This window comes from Mus caroli, chromosome 14 (genome assembly GCF_900094665.2).
Source record: "Mus caroli chromosome 14, CAROLI_EIJ_v1.1, whole genome shotgun sequence".
NCBI lineage: Eukaryota > Metazoa > Chordata > Mammalia > Rodentia > Muridae > Mus > Mus caroli.
The window spans coordinates 48,737,114-48,754,946 of NC_034583.1; the positions used below are offsets into that span (position 1 = coordinate 48,737,114).

Below are 17,833 nucleotides of genomic sequence, written 5' to 3' on the forward strand. Positions count from 1 at the left end.
ATGGGGGACTTTTGGGATAGCATTGAAAATGTAAACGAGGAAAATACCTAATAAAAAAAGAGTTGCCTTAAAAATTAAATGAATGATTATGTACATAAAAGAAATATCTAAGATGACTTTTATCTATATAATTTTTAAAACAAGTACAATCAATTGACGATTATAACTGAAGCCATAGGTAGGGAAATTTGTAGAATTTTATCTGAAGCAGAATCATTTCTGGTGAACACAACAATACAATGGCCTGCTTCTAAGGGAACTGCATACATGTGGTGCACAGACATACATGCAAGCAACACATTTTACACACAAAATAAGAAAACTTTTTAAACTTAAGATTGGCCTGCCTTACAGATGATGCCATGCATTTCAGAGAACAGCTACCAAAACTGTTTTGGGGTTTTGTTTGTTTGAAGTCTCCTGTAGCCCACACTGGGCTAGAACTTACTAGGTAACTCAAGCTGGCCTTGGAACTAGTTGTTTTTATTTTCTATAAATTGCCTCTAAGCTGCTCTTCTGAGGCAGGGCAAGAGAGAGAGCCATTGGTATATCATTCACAAAGCATAAACTACCCTCGAATTGTGAACTGCTAAGGTAATGTGTACACAGGTGACTTACATAATAATTTTGACCCAGCACTGAGGAAAAAAAAAAAAAGTAGAAGTCACCAGCTGGAAACCACTGATCTTAGAAAGTCACTGGGGACGTGGAGGCAGAGACAGAAGAGTAGAAGGTGTAAAATGTCAGGTGGGAGCGGGGAGTGGCTAGCTTCAGAATGTGTAGTCTAGGGAACCTTTTCTTTAAGGATGAAGCGGTGGCCATTTGTTGGCTTCGGGGAATGGTGTAGTATAAACGGAGAAACTGCAGATGTGCCACAGCAGCACATCAATAAAAAGCAGTGTCTGTGGAGTGCAGATGCCCATAGACAGTGGACAAGAGCTGGGACACTTACACAAGAGAGGACTGAAGCGGGATGGCACGGACCTGCTTGTAGAGCAGGACAGGACCAAGGGAAGACCACAGGCTTCTCTGTTGGCAGATAGTCTGGATAAAGCTCTCCTCATCTGAGCACCAGAAAGGGGAGAGAGCCAGCATGGAGCAACGGAAAGTACAGCTTACCAAAAAATATAAATAAACTCACAGGAGTCAATCATAATATAAGTTAATTATTATATTGCGAATGTAGTATATTAATAATCATTAATAACAAACTGCTGTTGTTAGTCTATTGACTAATAATTTAATGAAAGGGTTAACGTGGTTCCTGGAGCCAGAGAGGATGTGAAGAAGTAGTTGCTCCCTCTGTCTCAGAAACAAGAAGTGTAATTGGTGAGAGTGCTCACAAGAAAGGCTCACCTGGAAACTAAGGATGTGGGAGAATTAAAGTCAAGGGATGGAAAATTGGGAGGTTTTTAACAGAGAAAACAAAGATAAAGACAATAAGAATTTTAAAAAGAAGGCAAAAGAAAGCTGAAGAGATGGCTCAAAAGGTAAAGGCATGAGCCTGATGACCAGTTTAACACCCCCTACTCCCAACACACACACACACACTAAAAATAATAATTTTAAAGTTACATAACATGTTCTGTTGAGCCCAGAGACAACCTGATTGAAGGGTGTTGCCAAAGAGTAAACTAGCACAACGATAATGAGAGCAGAAATCACAGGTACAAAAGAAGAAAACGTTCCAGAACAGAAAAGCACTCATCTACAAAGAAAGCCAGACACAAGTAGCCATCAGCACTGCTGAACACCAAATACCAACGGCAGTGGGACAGTCTACCTGTGTGTGTGAACGCAGCAGAACCATAGTCTTAGAAACTTAGGGCCTAGCAAATATGCTCATTTCACTTCTTGGAGAAGCAAGAGGCTGGCTTAAAACTTAGTTTGGAAGTTCACTAGAAAGCTGACTCAAAACTTTAGAGCTCAGTGGTGGTGCATGCCTTTAATCCCAGCACTTGGGAGGCAGAGGCAGATGGATTTCTGAGTTTGAGGCCAGCCTGGTCTACATAGTGAGTTCCAGGACAGCCAGGGCTATACAAAGAAACAATGTCTTGAAAAAAAAAAAAAAAAAAAAAAAAAAAAAATAGAAAGAATTAGAGCTCAAGTGGGATATTTTTTCTATGTTCAATCAAATGAGGGTAGAAATTAGTTTAGCATCTAGCTAACACTTTTAAAGTATAATTTTGATGGCAGTTGTGGTAAGGGGAGAAATATGCTGCATACCTCCTTATTTTAAGGCTGTCAAGGAATATGGTTTAAGCCTGGCAGGATGGTAGGAGCCTGCATCCCAGCAGTACTGAAGGAAGTTAGATAAACGGCTTGGGCATCCTAGTGAGAGCAGGAGAGAGAATACAAGCCTGTATCCTGGTAGACAGAACCATGACAGTGCCAGTACCTCCTGGTGAGCAGCACTCCACTCCTCTGGAAAGGAATGCAGTGACTCAGAAACTGATGTTGCCATTGGAAGCTGGCACAGGTTACTGGAAGCTGGAGTTGAATTCCTATCAGGAGCCTGGGTGGTTAGAAGTTTGAATTCACAGAATCTTCTCCTTTGTAACTCATCCCAAGGAATAGGCTTATTTTGGGACTACTTTTTCAATTAAATAAATACAATTTCAGCATATCATTGGATATCTTTCAGGTACTAGAAACTATTTTTCAGAGACGAGAAATATAACCTGGTAGAATATGTGCCCTGCAACCAAGGAGCCCTAAGTTTGCTCCCCGGCATTGCTGAAGGTGGGCGTGGCGTTGCTTGCCTGGAAGGGGAGACAGAAGGATTAGAAGTCATGGGCTTGCCCCAGCTATATAATGAATTGTAGGCCACTCTAGGGTGCATGAGACCCTGTCTCAAAAACAAAACTAGTTTTTATCTTAGCTTATGCTTATTCTCTTGATAACTGACAATAGAATACAAAGAAATACCCAAAATGTTTAGGTTTTCTGGGAGTAGAGAAGGAATGATTAACTTTCATTTTTCTTTGTGCCTTTACATATTTTATAAATATTCTGCCATAATCTGCATTTCTGTTATAATGAGAGAACCAAATTATTTTGAAATGACACACAAAAAAATCTCAAAGTATTGAGACAACAAATCGTAGAAGTCTTATTAATTAATTTCATTCTCATAAGTTAGAAAGAAAATCACTTTGGTTGTTTGTTTTGTTTTTAGTTCACTCTTTGTATCTTTTTTTAAAGACTTTTTTATTTATTATATGTATGAGTACACTGTAGCTGTCTTCAGACACACCAGAAGAGGGCATCAGATCCCATTACAGATGGTTGTGAGCCACCATGTGGTTGCTGGGAATTGAACTCAGCACCTTGGGAAGAGCAGCCAGTGCTCTTAATCACTGAGCCATCTCTCCAGCCACACTCTTTGTGTCTTAAAGCTTTGTTATTTGAGACAGGGTCTCACTCTTAGTCCAGGCTGACCTGAAACTGGCAGTCCTGCCTCAGCCTCTCAATTCTGGGATTACAGATGTAAACCACCACACCTTAATTTAATTTTGTTAATTTTATCAATACAATCTTAAATCCAGATGCAAACTCGAATATACACAACAACAATAGCAACACTAAAGCAGGCTTGGTGGCTTATTCCTATAATCTCAGCTCTGTGAAGGTAAAGCCACAAGTCAGGGGTTTGTTCAGGTTGTCTTCGCTACCTAACAAGTTTGAGGCCAGCCTGGGATACATGAGACTACTTGTCTCTAAATAAAGTCATTTGTGTAAGCACACCTAAACATATTGTGTGAGATGTATGTAAGTGATTACTGTTTTGTGCAGCAAAGTGATGAATACACACAGGAATTCCAGGAATGGAGGTGTGGGATCCACACAGGCCAAGGCAAATTGTGTGAATATTCTACTTCCTCACCTTGCTATCATCTCAGAGGTATACACGTCCACTCTCTTGTGTAATTATCTTATACATATTTGATATTGGCTTCAAGGCTGACTATAAAGTATATGTTTCTTTAACATGGGTAATATTGATTAAAAGAATAAATTTAGCAACAGTAAAAAGAGTATTTACTAGTAGTATCATCATCTTTATCTTTACCTGTACAACCTACGTTTTATTGCCAAGTCTCCCTTATAATCTTTCCGTGTATGTATGTATGTATGTATGTATGTATGTATGTATCTCTCATTGGCACATACATTATCAGATGTTAAAGCTGAGTTCTCATCCAGTGATTTCCTTGTGCCTTGTTCTTCCTGTGGTCTGGCAGCGTGAAGACAAGGAAGGGCCCCTACAAGGAAGTCCATTCTCCTAGGTCTACAGAATACAAGGTGTGGTTATGGGTCTGGGGTAGGGTAGAGGGAAAGAGAAGTTCTCATATGTAGCCCTGACTGTTCTGGAAGACACTCTATAGACCAGGCAGCCTTGAACTCACAGAGATCTGCCTGTGTCTGCTGGGATTAAAGGTGTATACTATAACACCTGGCTATAATTCTAAGAGAAAATGAAATGCTCTCATCACGCCTCTGTCAAAGGCCAGGATTGCTGATTTGCAGGATTGAAACTGCTCTGTGCAGCTTTCCTTTCTTAATTTCTATTTTTTTTTTTAATTTAGGTTTGCGTTTCTTGGTTCGTCTCTGCACAGATATTGGATTAAAAGAAGTTCAAGAATATGCCACAAAACTCAAGAGGTTGGAAAAAATGAAAGAAATGAGGGAACAGGTATCTCATATGGGCCGAAAACTACTGTCTTTTAATTTTCAAAATGTCAGCCTGCTGTAGTTGAAACGCACAGGGCTAGGAGCTTGCATCAGAAGGCAGAGCTGGAATTTTATTCAACTGTAACAAACAATGAAATTTGCTGGAAAGCGAACGGATCTGGAAATATAATATTAAGTAAGGCGACTCAAGCTCAGAAAGATAGACCCACATGTTCTCTTTCATACGTGCATCCCAGCCTCTGTGTGTGTGTGTGTGTGTGTGTGTGTGTGTGTTTATTTGTAAACTGTAAAACCTAGAAAGGAGACCAAGAGAGCATAAAAATGGGTGCTGAGGATGGATGGGGGTGGACATAAGGACACGTGAAACATGAACGAGATGGCTTGGGGGCACAAGGGGAGGACTGAGGGTAGCGGTGGGTGAGACTTGAGGGGAAGGAGAATCTATTGAAGCACATTTTGTTCAAGGGCTGCAATGGTATCTATATTGTGTATGCCAGCTTTCAATGGTATCTATATTGTGTATGCCAGCTTTCACAACAAGAAGGGATTTTAGAAGCCAGTACAGAACTAAGTTTACTTGGCAAACTAAAATCTGAGAATGATGTGTACATTCTCAGACACTTGAGCAAACATTTCCATTTAAACCGTTGCATTTTTACTATTTAATGGCAGTTGTTTTCCCTAGTGAATAAAGTAACGATAAAACGGAAACCAGTGTTTAAAGCCGAGGTGAAGAGCTGGGCCCTACCTTAAGGCAGAGCTCCTAGTCTGGCAAGGAAAGAGGAGGCAGGATTTCCCTTTCTGCTCTATTACAGTAGGAAATACCACTGAAATTGCAACCTAGGTTTGAAATCTGGTCTCTGCAGGGCAGGTTCTAAGGGCAGGCTTCTTAGTGGAGAGCTACTAATACATAAATGTTGCACTTTCCAGAAGATGGAGTAACTTAGAGGTTAATATGGAAATTTGATTTTTATTGGTGAGAACTGTGTCCCATGAAAACCTGCCACTTGCTGTGGCATGAGTCCTTCATTCCTGAGGGATCTGCGTGGTGGAGCACGGTGCGGAGAGCACAGTCAGCAGACTTTTTAGTGCACTTCTGCAGCAGATGAAATGGCAGTGTTTCCACTTCCCAAAGAATCCTCTCTCCTGTTTTAATATTGGTATATTAAAAATAAAACCCTTTGTTTTTTCAAGACAAGGTTTCACTATGTAGCCTGGCTGTCCTGGAACTCACTATGTAGGCTGGCCTGGAACTCATGGAGATCCTCTTGCATCTGCCTTCCTAGTGCTGGGATTAAAGGCTCATGCCACTATGCCGGGCTAGAAATATATTTCTAAGTAAGGAATAATGTGCTGGCAAATGACTTGTTTCAAAAATGCAATTATCCTGGCTTTAGAAAAGGTCTGATTCCACATATGCTTGCACAATGTGGCCGGTTGTCTTTGCTTCTAAGGTGTGGCTGATCTCTTGTAAAAATATTATAAGCAAACGTGTTTTGCTTTGAAAGTCTTTAAAATACCAAGCTGTCTTTATTTGCTAAGCTAGGCTACACTATTAAAACCCACTGTACTGGCCAATCTCTGCTTTGTACCAAATGCTAATGAAATTACACAACTGTGACACATAAACCATTGTAAGAACAAGTTGAAATTATTATGATTATAGTTACATATTTAATAAGAATCCAAAAAGTATGTAAACAAAGCACATTTTGGGATTGAATTCATTGTATGAGACCCCTCATACAGAACCATGAGTGCATGTGCGGAGTCTCGGTACTGAACAAGCGTTCAGTTTTAAGTCATTACAATCTGCAGTGAGCCCAAGCTTCCACGGATACAGTTGCTTATGCAGCCTCTGCCCCTGGTGCCTGCTTTCCTAGACTTCTTTTTTTTTTTTTTTTTTGTTAAATATATCTTGAAACAACTCTTTTTTTTCTTTTTTTTTAATTTTTAATATTTTTTATTACGTATTTTCCTCAATTACATTTCCAATGCTATCCCAAAAGTCCCCCATACCCTCCCCCCCACTTCCCTACCCACCCATTCCCATTTTTTTGGCCCTGGCATTCCCTGTACTGGGGCATATAAAGTTTGTGTGTCCAATGGGCCTCTCTTTCCAGTGATGGCCGACTAGGCCATCTTTCGATACATATGCAGCTAGAGTCAAGAGCTCCAGGGTACTGGTTAGTTCATAATGTTGTTCCACCTATAGGGTTGCAGATCCCTTTAGCGCCTTGGGTACTAGCTTCTGAGCTTCTTGGAGCTTCCCTGTGGGCAGTTCATAAGCAGCTTTTTTTTTCTTTTTTTTTGGTATTTTCAAGACAGGGTTTCTCTGTGTAGCCCTGGCTGTCCTGGAACTCACTCTGTAGACCAGGCTGGCCTCAAACTCAGAAATCCGCCTGCCTCTGCCTCTCAAGTGCTGGGATTAAAGGTGTGCGCCACCACCGCCCGGCTGCAGCTTTTATTTTTGAGACAGGATCTTACTATGTAACCCATCCTTACGGGTTATGAAGAACTCTGCAGCTCTGCCTCAAACTGGTGGCAATCCTTTTTCCTCAGCCAGCTAGAGCTACAGGTGTGTGCCACTGCTCCAAGGCCACAGTGGCTTTAATGTAAACATAAACTTTAGGAAGCACTGACTACAAAGGATTCCTGGGAATTCAACACTAATTTAATTCCATCTTCCAGTGGAACTGGGTGGAGTCCACGTAGCTGCCATTCACGAGTGGTTTCTCTGAGAGTCCTTTTGCCCCTGCTCTTCCATTTACAGTCTCTATAGCAGCATGACTGTTTCTAAAATCTAGCTGACATTTTGGGACTAATATCCACAAGGACTAAAGAACTTTACTAAATGTAAATGAATTGAAACGACTTTCCCTCCTCCGGTTACTACACAGCCTTTTCTTTCCTCTGCATCAACATACTTACGTATTTATTAAGTAGCTTTTGCTTGTTTCCTGTGTAGACCTGGGCTATTTCATATTCATCTGTACTTTGAAAAAATAAAGTTTGTATGGAGAAAAAGAATGGTTTCTTCTGAGACGGTATCCTGAGGGGATTAGACCCAGTATTTGGTAAGCCTCATCATTAGAAGGATTCAATTGATCATGTAAACTGTATATCAGGGCAAATATTTAAACATCACAAGAACAAACTATTTGTACAGGACCCTAAGAGATTAGAGAAATCTTTTTAACCAATAAATGATTTTTTTTTATCTGAAGTTAGTTTTCCCTTTATTTTTGTTTGGTTTGGTTTGGTTTTTGAGACAGGGTTTCTCTGTGTAGCCCCTGCTGTCCTGAAACTCACTTTATAGATCACCCTGTCCTCAATCTTAGAGATCCGCCTGCCTCTGTCTCCTGAGTGTGAGGATTAAGGTGTGCCCACAACACCCAGCTTGTAGTTCATTCTTACCCTGAATAGCTCACTCAAAGTCTCCCATGTTTGCTCACTTATCACCCATATTAACCATTCTGTGCCTGTTGAGTCTCCTCAGATACTTCCTCACTGACCTCATTATAACCTGTGACCCTACTGCCACTTAGACATTGTCTGTTGTTATAGCTTCTCCTTAGCATTTTATGCTCCACCACTAACATACACCAGTCTCCTTATATTAAAAGTCTTAGTCCATGACCATGAAGTATCAGAGAACACTAATCCCTCTTCAGTTTCTGTGAAACCTATTTGGCTGCCACAGACTCTGTGCCCTAGCTTTTTCTTTCTCCCCCTCCACCCGTGATTCTATTTGCATAAGAACATTGTTTTCTTTGTTCTTCAGTATTTCTCCTCACATCATACATTGAAAAAACATCTTCTGGCTGTTCTCTCGCTTAAGTTTGGCTTATCAACATGGAATGGAGGGGAGCAGAGTAAGAGAAAGGTCATAGGAGTGAGAAGGGCCAAAACTGGACGAACTGACGAGTGTGAAAGCGTGCTTCTGGAGTGATTGTTGTGCGTCCCACTTGAGTGTGTTGTTCTTAGACGTGAGCCTGTGGGGCAGGGCTCTGTTTACTGGCTTGGGTAAGGAGATTCTTGGTGTGATGAAAGCAGTCTTTGATTTCTTCCCGCAAGAGAAGTTGACTAGAGATACTCTTTGCAATAGCCACGTGATTGAAATCAACCCCAGATTTTGCCCAGAACTGCTGGGAAATGCAGATGTGACCATGTCCTCAGAAAGGAAAGGAAGAAGAAGGGACCATCCATTTGCCTTCTGCTAATGCAGTGGTTTGGCATCAGGAAGGCAAGCCAAAGCACAGGGTTTAGGTACCCAGCTCTTGAGTGAGCTGGCAGCCTTCTCCATGTTTGTAGCAGCAGCTTTCCCTTGATTAACTCTAGTGCATTGACCAGGCTAGACATTAGCTATAGCCATGGCGACTGGGCCTGTAGCTCGGAGCTGAGGTGCTGCTCAGGATGTGGGGAGACAGGCACTTGGCTAAGCATTCAACCTGTGTTAGCTAACTCAACTGTTACAATGATCCTGTAATGCTAGAGACATTCATGATTGACATTTCTTATGAATGTGAGAAGCATAGACCCACAGTGGCTACAGATCTTGATCTAGGTCTTGTTCCATGGCTGCTCTTTTCCTCCCACCTCTTCTTCTACCCCCATCCCCCTCTCCCCCAGCGCCTAAATGGGATTGGCTTTTTTTTTTTTTCAAAATAGTAGTTCTATTTCTTTTTCATACTATTCAAACAATAAAATATTCTTTTAAAAATTCAGAGCTGGACCTGGGAGCTAATCCTAGCTACTCAGGAGGCTGAGGCAAGAGGATGGCAAATTTGTGGCCAACCTGAACAACTCAGCAAGACTGAGTTAAATAATTCAAATAGGACTAGAGATACAGCTCAGTAGTTGAGCACTTACCTGGTATGTAAGGAGCTCTGTGTCCAATCCCGTACCATGGGTGGGGGCACCGATTCAGACAGATTACTTTTATTAATAATTGATTATTGATTCACTAAGACAGGGTCTCACAGAATTGCCCAAGGTGATCTCAAACTCAGTCCTCTTGCCTCTGCCTTCCAAGTGCTGACACTGCGGTCATGTGCCACTGTGACCAACTCTAAGTTTTCATTCAAATAAAATGTGTAAAGATAAGGGTGAAATTATTCCTCCCATTTGCAGAGATCACTTAATATGATGTTTCCAGGCATGTTCACAAATGCACATAGACATGCATATGATGACATATAGTCTTTTCTTTTTTGGTTTCTCAAGACAGGGTTTCTTTGTGTAGCCCTAGCTGTTCTGGAACTCACTCTGTAGACCAGGCTGGCCTCAAACTCGAGATATGTCTACCTCTGCCTCTGCCTCTGCCTCCCCAGTGCTGGCATTAAGGGTGAACATATATTCTCAAAGAGTACAAAACTACGACCTTACAACTTTTAAGTTAGCTAAATAACCTAGCCAGATAACACAGGTGGCTGGCAGTGCCAGCAGCTGTCGAGGCTGTCGGTTTTACTCTTTATCCCACAATATGGCTGCTTCTCACTTAGGTAAGCACCAAGGACCTAAGAGCCTTGTTGTCATGGTACCGACGACTCCTTCTGTATCTACCCTCACACTCCGCCTGAAATCAGAGTGACTCGCTGTGAATTTCATTAGCAAACCTGTATCTCCCACGTGGCAAGAATGTCACAATGCTTTTTAACAAGCTGCTGTTGTATTATTGAAAGGGAACTGACCCTTAGCTGGGTCTGAAGTGGGCTGTGGAGCCTGGGGAGCTGGCAGGCCACCATAGCCAGGCTGCCACTGTGGAGTCACAGAGATTAGCTACAGGTTCTCATTTGCATCAACTCTTTGTAGTCTTTAATTTTTCTCAACCCTACTCTTAATAATGGTTCTTAAATGCTTTAACCTCCCTTCTAGTCCATCACCCACCAGAGGAGGTGGAAAAGAAAGGTTACTAGGATATGGGGGAAGTGGACCTGTTTAGAAATGGTTCTTTGGAGCAAATCCCATCTGTATTGTCAGGAAATGAGCAACTCAGTTCATAGGTCAGCAGTGGCACCTCAGTCCATTCGCAAACTCTTCATGGTTATCCCAGCAGTTCAGTTCAGTAGTGTCGGGATAGCAACAGTGGCATGACCAAGCAGGAACAGCCAGGCCTCAACTGAATCAGCATGAGTCAGCAGGAGGGCCAAGACCATGGGACACAGAAAGAAGCGAAGATCAGTGAAGACTCAAGACCACGAAGGCAGCTACGTCTACAAGCAAGCCCCTCTCACAGTCCATTGAGTCCGATTCATACTCCCTTCAAACATCGGGTGTCCTCCACAGGTCTTGCCTCAGCACGTGAGTCTACATCAGCTGACATCATTCTGCCAATTGTTCCAAGTCTAAGGAAGCAGCAAGAAGCCGCCAGCACACCACCAGAAGTTTTTTGTGCCTTTCTCTCTCTATAGTCAATACAAATGGAGCTCAACACCACCATGTAAGGGGACCAGTACCTCTGTGTCATTAGCGAAGAGTCCTTCATCACGCATCCTATCATGTGCTTGCTTTAGCAAAACATCCTCTCACCTGTGTAGCTTCAGCAAAATGTTCTTTCACGAGTCTGCTTTGGCAGAACATCCTTTCACACCTGTGTCCACTTCACGGAAATGTTCCTTCACATGTTTGCTCCAGCAAAACAGCCTCCGATACAACTGACTTTCCAAAGATTCCTTAAGTTTTCCCTTCAACTCTTCTTACATAAATTATACTTTTGTGCCTATTTGACTTTCCTAGTGTGATGCTCTTTCTCCAGAAGGCTCCTCCTTCTTGTTAAGCCTCTAATTGCACAAAGTTTAGCTCTGCCCCAGCATTATATTAATAAACTACCCACTCAGCCTCTATTTTCTCATCTCAGAGGTGCCTGGGCTCCTCCCCTCCTCCCTGCTGGCTACTGCTTTAGTGTACTTGCTGTGATAGGGAGGGTCTGTCTTCCTCCATCCAGCCGAGCAGGAGCTGTTAGGTAGCTCTGCAGCCTGGTCCCTCCTGAGCTCTTCCTACTCTGTCTCTGCTCTGCCCTGGAACCCCTGAGGGCACACCAGAGTTGGATCCATGGCCTGGAGGGATTGCTGTTGGCATGGCTATGTCCCTGGGGGCTTTCCTCTGCATCTGCTGGGAAAGAATGTATTCTGTTGGTCAGACCTCTATCTTGTATGAGGTGTTAGACTCGAAGAGCTAACTAACTTTGAACCTCAGTGTCACCTTGAAGATTTATATGCAAAATCCTTATCATGGCTGTTAACAGTGGTTGGCTCATAGATTCCTTCTGGTGGATTTGTTGGTTTTTAAAATTTGTGTTTGTGTGTGGGTATGTATGTAGGAAGATAGAGTGAGAGCTACAAAGAGAAAAGGAGATACAGAGAATATGAGCTTGTGTGTGTCAGTGTGTATAAAGATCAGAGGGCATCTTTCAAGAGTTGACTTTTTGCTTCCACTGTGAGTTTAGAGGTAAAACTCAGTGATCACGCTTACACAGCAAACACATTTATCCACTGAGCCATCTGGCTAGTATTTGTTGGATTTGAGTGCACATGGATGTTGATCTGGAAATTAGGATGTTAGAGAAAAGCTTGAGTCGGCAGAGACAAGGGGGAAGCCACAAGGGACACACATGCATCTCTGAATAGAAGAGCTGGAGGAAAACTGCAAGTCTGGCAGGTGGGGAGGAGAGCCACATGCCTAATGGGAGGCTCCACCTCTAGTTCCTGCAGCAGGCAGGTGAAAAGGACAGAACAGAATTTTGTAGGCTTGGGCCAAGACTCTGACTGTACCATTGGTGCCCTGAGGAGTCCATCTGTGTGGTTGGCCATTTCCTCGTGTCCTGGGAAGGAGGGAAGGCACAGGAGCAACAGAGGCTTAGGTTTCTTTTGGTGAGTGAGCCAGAAAGATGAGTCAGACAAGTGCTGACCAAGGTGGGCCAGGAGTCTAAATGGACAGAGAGAAGACTTAATGGTTGTTAGGAACATAGCGATCAACCAAGGGAGTGGAAGGCTGTTAGGAACATAGCGATCAACCAAGGGAGTGGAAGGCTGTAGATGAGGACAGGAACAGCATGGTGAGTGAAATAGTTTGACACTTGTAGAAGCTCATTCCTTCCTAAGTGTCCTGGGCTGGATGGAAGAGCCACCTTCACATTTGCTAGGGTGGCTCTGAAATTGGGCACTGTGGTACTTACAGCACTGTTCGTTCTGGGTAGGATTGCTTTGGCTACTTGGGGGTCTTTAGTTCTATTCCTAGTTTCTTCAAGGCTTTCATCACGAGGGAATGTTAAATAATGTCAAAGGCCTTTCTGCTCTATTGAGGTAATCATGTGATTCAGAGATACTTAGTCTGCTTATGCGCTGTATTGCATCTGTCCACCTGTTCTACATCCTGGCAGTGTGCCATCTTGGTTACAATGTATCATCTTTTTAAATGTGTTTTAAATTCAGTTTGCAGGTATTTTATTGAGAATATTTATACCTATGTTCATCAGTGAAATTGTTTCATAATGTTCTCCATTGTTTTGTTCTGTCCTTTCCCAGTTTGGGTATTAGGCTAATGCTAGATTTGTAGAATGGGTTTGGTATAGTGTTCTTTCTCCTTCTGTTTTATTGAATAATTTGAAGAACAATGGTGTTAGCTTTTCTTTGATTGTATGGTACAATTTGCAGTGAATCCATCCAGTCCTGCGCACTGTTGTTAGACTCTATTGCAGCTTCAGTGTCATTGATATTTATAGACACTGTTAAGTTATTTCTATCTTCTTTTTTTGTTTTTTTATTTCTATCTTCTTGATTTAATTTTGGTGAGTTGTATGTGTCTAGGAATTTATCTATTTCTTCTAAATTTTCTGGTCCCTTGGAAGTTTTCAATATATTCTGTAATAATCCTCTGGATTTCACTGGAATTTGTAGTAACCTCACCTTTTTCATCTTCAATGTTATTAATGTGAGTCTTTTTTTTTTTTCTCTCTTTATATGGGTTAAATTGGCTAGGTATTTTCAATCTCTTTTGTTTTGTTTTTTCGTAGAATTCTGTGTTGTTCTCTTAGTCTCCATCTCACTAATTCTGCCCTGATCCTATCATTTGTTGTTTGTTCTCTTAGTCTCCATCTCACTAATTCTGCCCTGATCCTATCAATCATTTGTTGCCATCTATTGTTTCAGAATTCAACTTAGTTTTGTTTCTCTAAGACCTTGAGACACATCATTAGGTCATTTATTTCAGCTTTCTTTAATTAAAAAAAAAAGTGTTATTGTGAGTGTGTGTGTGGCTGGGGGTGACACATATGCGACAGGCATGTGTGGAAGTCAGGGGACAACACTGTAAAATTGATTCTCTTCTCCTATCTTTAAAGTGTGGTCTGCGGAGCCAGTTCAGGTCACATGACTTGCAGGGCAGGTCCCTTTACCCACTGAGCTATCCCACTGGCCCGCTAATGGTTAATGTGTACAGTCATAGCCATACACTTTCCTCCTTGAGCTGCCTTAGCTGTATTCCAAAGGTTCTGATGAGTACTGACTTCATTCAATTCTAAGACGTTTTCAATTGCTCTCAATGTCTTCAACAGCCCGCTAGTCCCTCAAATGGGATTGCTCAGTCTCCAGCTCCTCGTGTGTTTTTGGTTTCTTCCTGCTATTGACTTCTAGTTTTATTCAACTGGTAACTGAAAAGATAATAAAGCATTCATTGTTATTTGTTCGCTGCTGTTAAGACTTGCTCTGTTAGAGAATATCCCATGGGCATCTGAGGAGAATGCATATCCCATATCCACTGGATGGAATAGCCTGTAAATATATTAAGCATATTGAATTTCTATTTTAACTCTGCAGTTTGCTCATTTCTTAGCTTGGATGATCTAAGAGAAGAGTGATGTGTTGAAGCCAGTTATTTTTGTGTCAGGACCTATCTAACCTTTTGGTGTTGATTTTTATGAAACTGGGAGCTCCAACATTCAATGCTTATATATTACAGTTATTATATTTTGTCAATAAATTGTTGGGTTGAAGACAAATATATGCATTTATGAATATTAAATAATGTATTTAATTTTAAAAATAACTCTTAAAAAGTTTGACACTTAAGCAAAACACAAAAGAACCTTATATTATGGAAAGAAATTTAAAGAAAATCACAACTTCCCATGCAAGCCTGAAGGACCAGCACCCGAGTAAAGGGCACATATGTAATCCTAAACACAGAAGGCAGAGACAAGAACAGAGGCCCTAGAGCTTGCCAGCCAGCCAGGTAGCCAAATACCTGACTCCAAGGGTTAGAGACCCTGCTTCAAGAATCAAAGTAAAGGACAACTAAAAAGACAGTTAGCATTGACCTTTGCCTTCCATGCACATGTGTGGTCTGGTGTGTGCTCACACACATACACACACATATAGGCATATATATGCGCACGCGCACGCGTGCACACACACGTGTGCACACACACACGCACATGATGCCATCACAGCCTGGCCAAATCTTAGGTATATGTGAGATTTTAATGATGCTTTTTAGAAGTTTAATGTCAAAAGCCATTGCCCTTTTTAAACCCTCCAATGGTCTGAGACAAACTATTACACAGTACGGATAGGGGAGGAAATGCCCTTTGGCACATACATGACTTTTTTCCTCTTCCACTTACTTTTCTCAAACTCATATTATGTTTGAGTCCTGATACTTCTCATCAAGAAAATGGTGTTTGACTTTTTAATTGATTGGCTGTGCAAAGGTGGTTGTTGTTGAGTGGAATGCCGATGTGTACTCTGTAAGTTCCAGGTGGTCACACTTTCAAAAGGATTCTGTCCCTTTTCATGTTGAATCAGCTCGTGATGATGTGGCCCTGAGGGACATGTGGTAATGCTGGCTTTGAATTTACTGTCTTTGGCTGTGTATTCTGAAAGGTTGTCACTTACTCTCCTCTATCTTCTTATTTCTTGCTGTAGCGCATAAAATCGGGCAGAGACAGCAGCGGGGGTTCTCGCAGCAAACGAGAGGGGAGCGCGGGCAGTGGTGAGTGTCATCTGTGTGCCAGAGCACTCAGGTTCCCAGAAACACTGCAGTCATCCAGCAGTGTCCTATATGTGTTTTATGTTCTTTGTCTGTTTGTCTATATACACAATAAAACCTCACTTACTCTAACTTGGCAAGTGATTGTTCTGATAGGGGTATATGTTTATAAATGTTACCATATTTTAGTTCTTAAATTACAAACCTGCTTCTGCTCATTGATTATCAAGTGCAGGTTGTGGAATGGCATAGATGAGCATATGAATGAGGTTTTACTGTGTTTTAATTTTAAAATTCTCAAGTAAAAAATGTAGCATGCGAAGTGTGGTCTCAGGGATGCTGACAGCCTGGATCTTCAGTCTGCCCTCAGTGGCAGTGCAGTCTAATGAGAAGATGTTGTCGAGTCCTTCCTTGATCTTGACAGCACACTTGTGCTTGTGTGCCAGCCGTAAACACTTTACATACTTTTGGGATTCTTGACATTTTTAAATCCCTTGATTTGGGCTCCTTGTGACATCATTTTTAGTAAAGCATTATAGTAACCTTTCTGTTCCGTTTTCTCAGCTTCTGTGAGGTTGCGGTGGTGGTGGACATGTGATGGTTCTAAAGAAGCTGACGGAAAGAACCAAAGTGCTAAATTGATATCTCTGACCTTTCCCTACATCCTCTCATTCCCACGCCCAGGACTGTGTGTCCTGCACACGCCTGCTCTGGCTAATTAACCAGCAGTGTCACCTTGTAGCTCTTCTTATCCATGAGTATGATGGTGACAGAGGGAGAGGAGTAGGATGTGGTCATCTACTCAAGACAAGACAGTTGACACCTAGGTAGGACACAGGTTCAAAGCCACTGCCGGGGCTGCATGGGCAGGGAATACACATGGGTTTTCTGATCTTTCAGTGGCTAGAAATGCAGTTGAGACAAAGATTCTAGCATGAATTCAGAGCTCTACTTTGCTAACTAAGTTTACACAGTTGTAGTTATCAGTGGCAGGTAGTTCTAACCAGACAGCTTGGTTCCTTGAGAACCAACTCTGACCTGTTTCTCCTTAGTCCACAAGAGCCATGACACAGTGTGAGAAGTGAGAACAGTGTTGAGCCCTAGTTGAAGGAGCATCAAAGGCAGTTTGCCATGACCAGGAAGAGTTGTCCTCCTTGGCAGCATCCCGTAGCCTTGTCTTCTTACTGACCCTGGCTCCCAGATACCTCCCCAGCTCCTGCTCTGTAGAATCCACGTGATCTCCAGTCAGACTGAGCTGCATCTCGAGTCTGAAAGATGTAGGTCACCACTCCCTCATTAGCTGGAGGCCGCTGTAAAGCCCACAGGCCCCTGTCCAGGTTCTGAGCGAAGCATGCTGTGAAGCCAGAAGTTAGTGTGGAGTATTAGCCATATCTCCTGGATAGCCACATACAACACCTCACTGTGAGGCACGCACTGTGTTCTTAATCCAGTGTCACATATGAATAGCCTCACTGAGGAAAATCAAGCCTGAACATAGCTCCTATCATGGTGTGTACCTAATAAGTTCACACATGGCTACCTGAAAACCTGGCCTTCACAGCACACAGACTTTTGAACTGTAAGTGAGAGACTTAAGAATCTATTTCAAAAAATCGAATTAGCCAAGTATTGTGCAGCAAGAATCTGTATATGCATTAAAAGAAACTCTTGACCCAGGCCAAGTGTCACCCACCTGTGACCTCAGCCCTGGGCCATCAAGGCAGAAAGAAGATCTGGAGTTCTGGGCCAACATGGTCTACACTCTAAGACCCTGTCAACCCTCCCCTCCCAAAAAGAAATGAACTCCATAGAAGGTTCCCCGAACAAACTGATAGTACATGATTATAGAATCAGGAAGACATGTGACCCATGCTCTTTCATAATGAGTGTCCCTTTTATAGCTGATCTTTTTTTTTTAATATTTATTTATTATATGTAAGTACACTGTAGCTGTCTTCAGACACTCCAGAAGAGAGCATCAGATTTCATTACAGATGGTTGTAAGCCACCATGTGGTTGCTGGGATTTGAACTCAGGACCTTTGGAAGAGCAGTCGGCGATCTTAACCACTGAGCCATCTCACCAGCCCCCTATAGCTGATCTTTAGGATAGCCGCTGCATTAAAATTCTGGGACTAAACTGGGTCCCACAT

General features: G+C 42.2%; 1 protein-coding gene across 3 annotated transcripts in view; it reads left to right on the plus strand.

The window, feature by feature from the left end:
- Ift88 (intraflagellar transport 88) overlaps positions 1–17,833 on the plus strand; it is a 91,753-nt gene that overhangs the window by 64,061 nt on the left and 9,859 nt on the right. For all 3 annotated transcript variants that reach the window (XM_021181484.2, XM_029469187.1, XM_029469188.1), the window contains exons 23-24: positions 4,590–4,696; positions 15,618–15,684. In XM_021181484.2, coding sequence (XP_021037143.1) covers positions 4,590–4,696; positions 15,618–15,684 — 174 coding nt within the window. The remainder of the gene's footprint in view (positions 1–4,589; positions 4,697–15,617; positions 15,685–17,833) is intronic.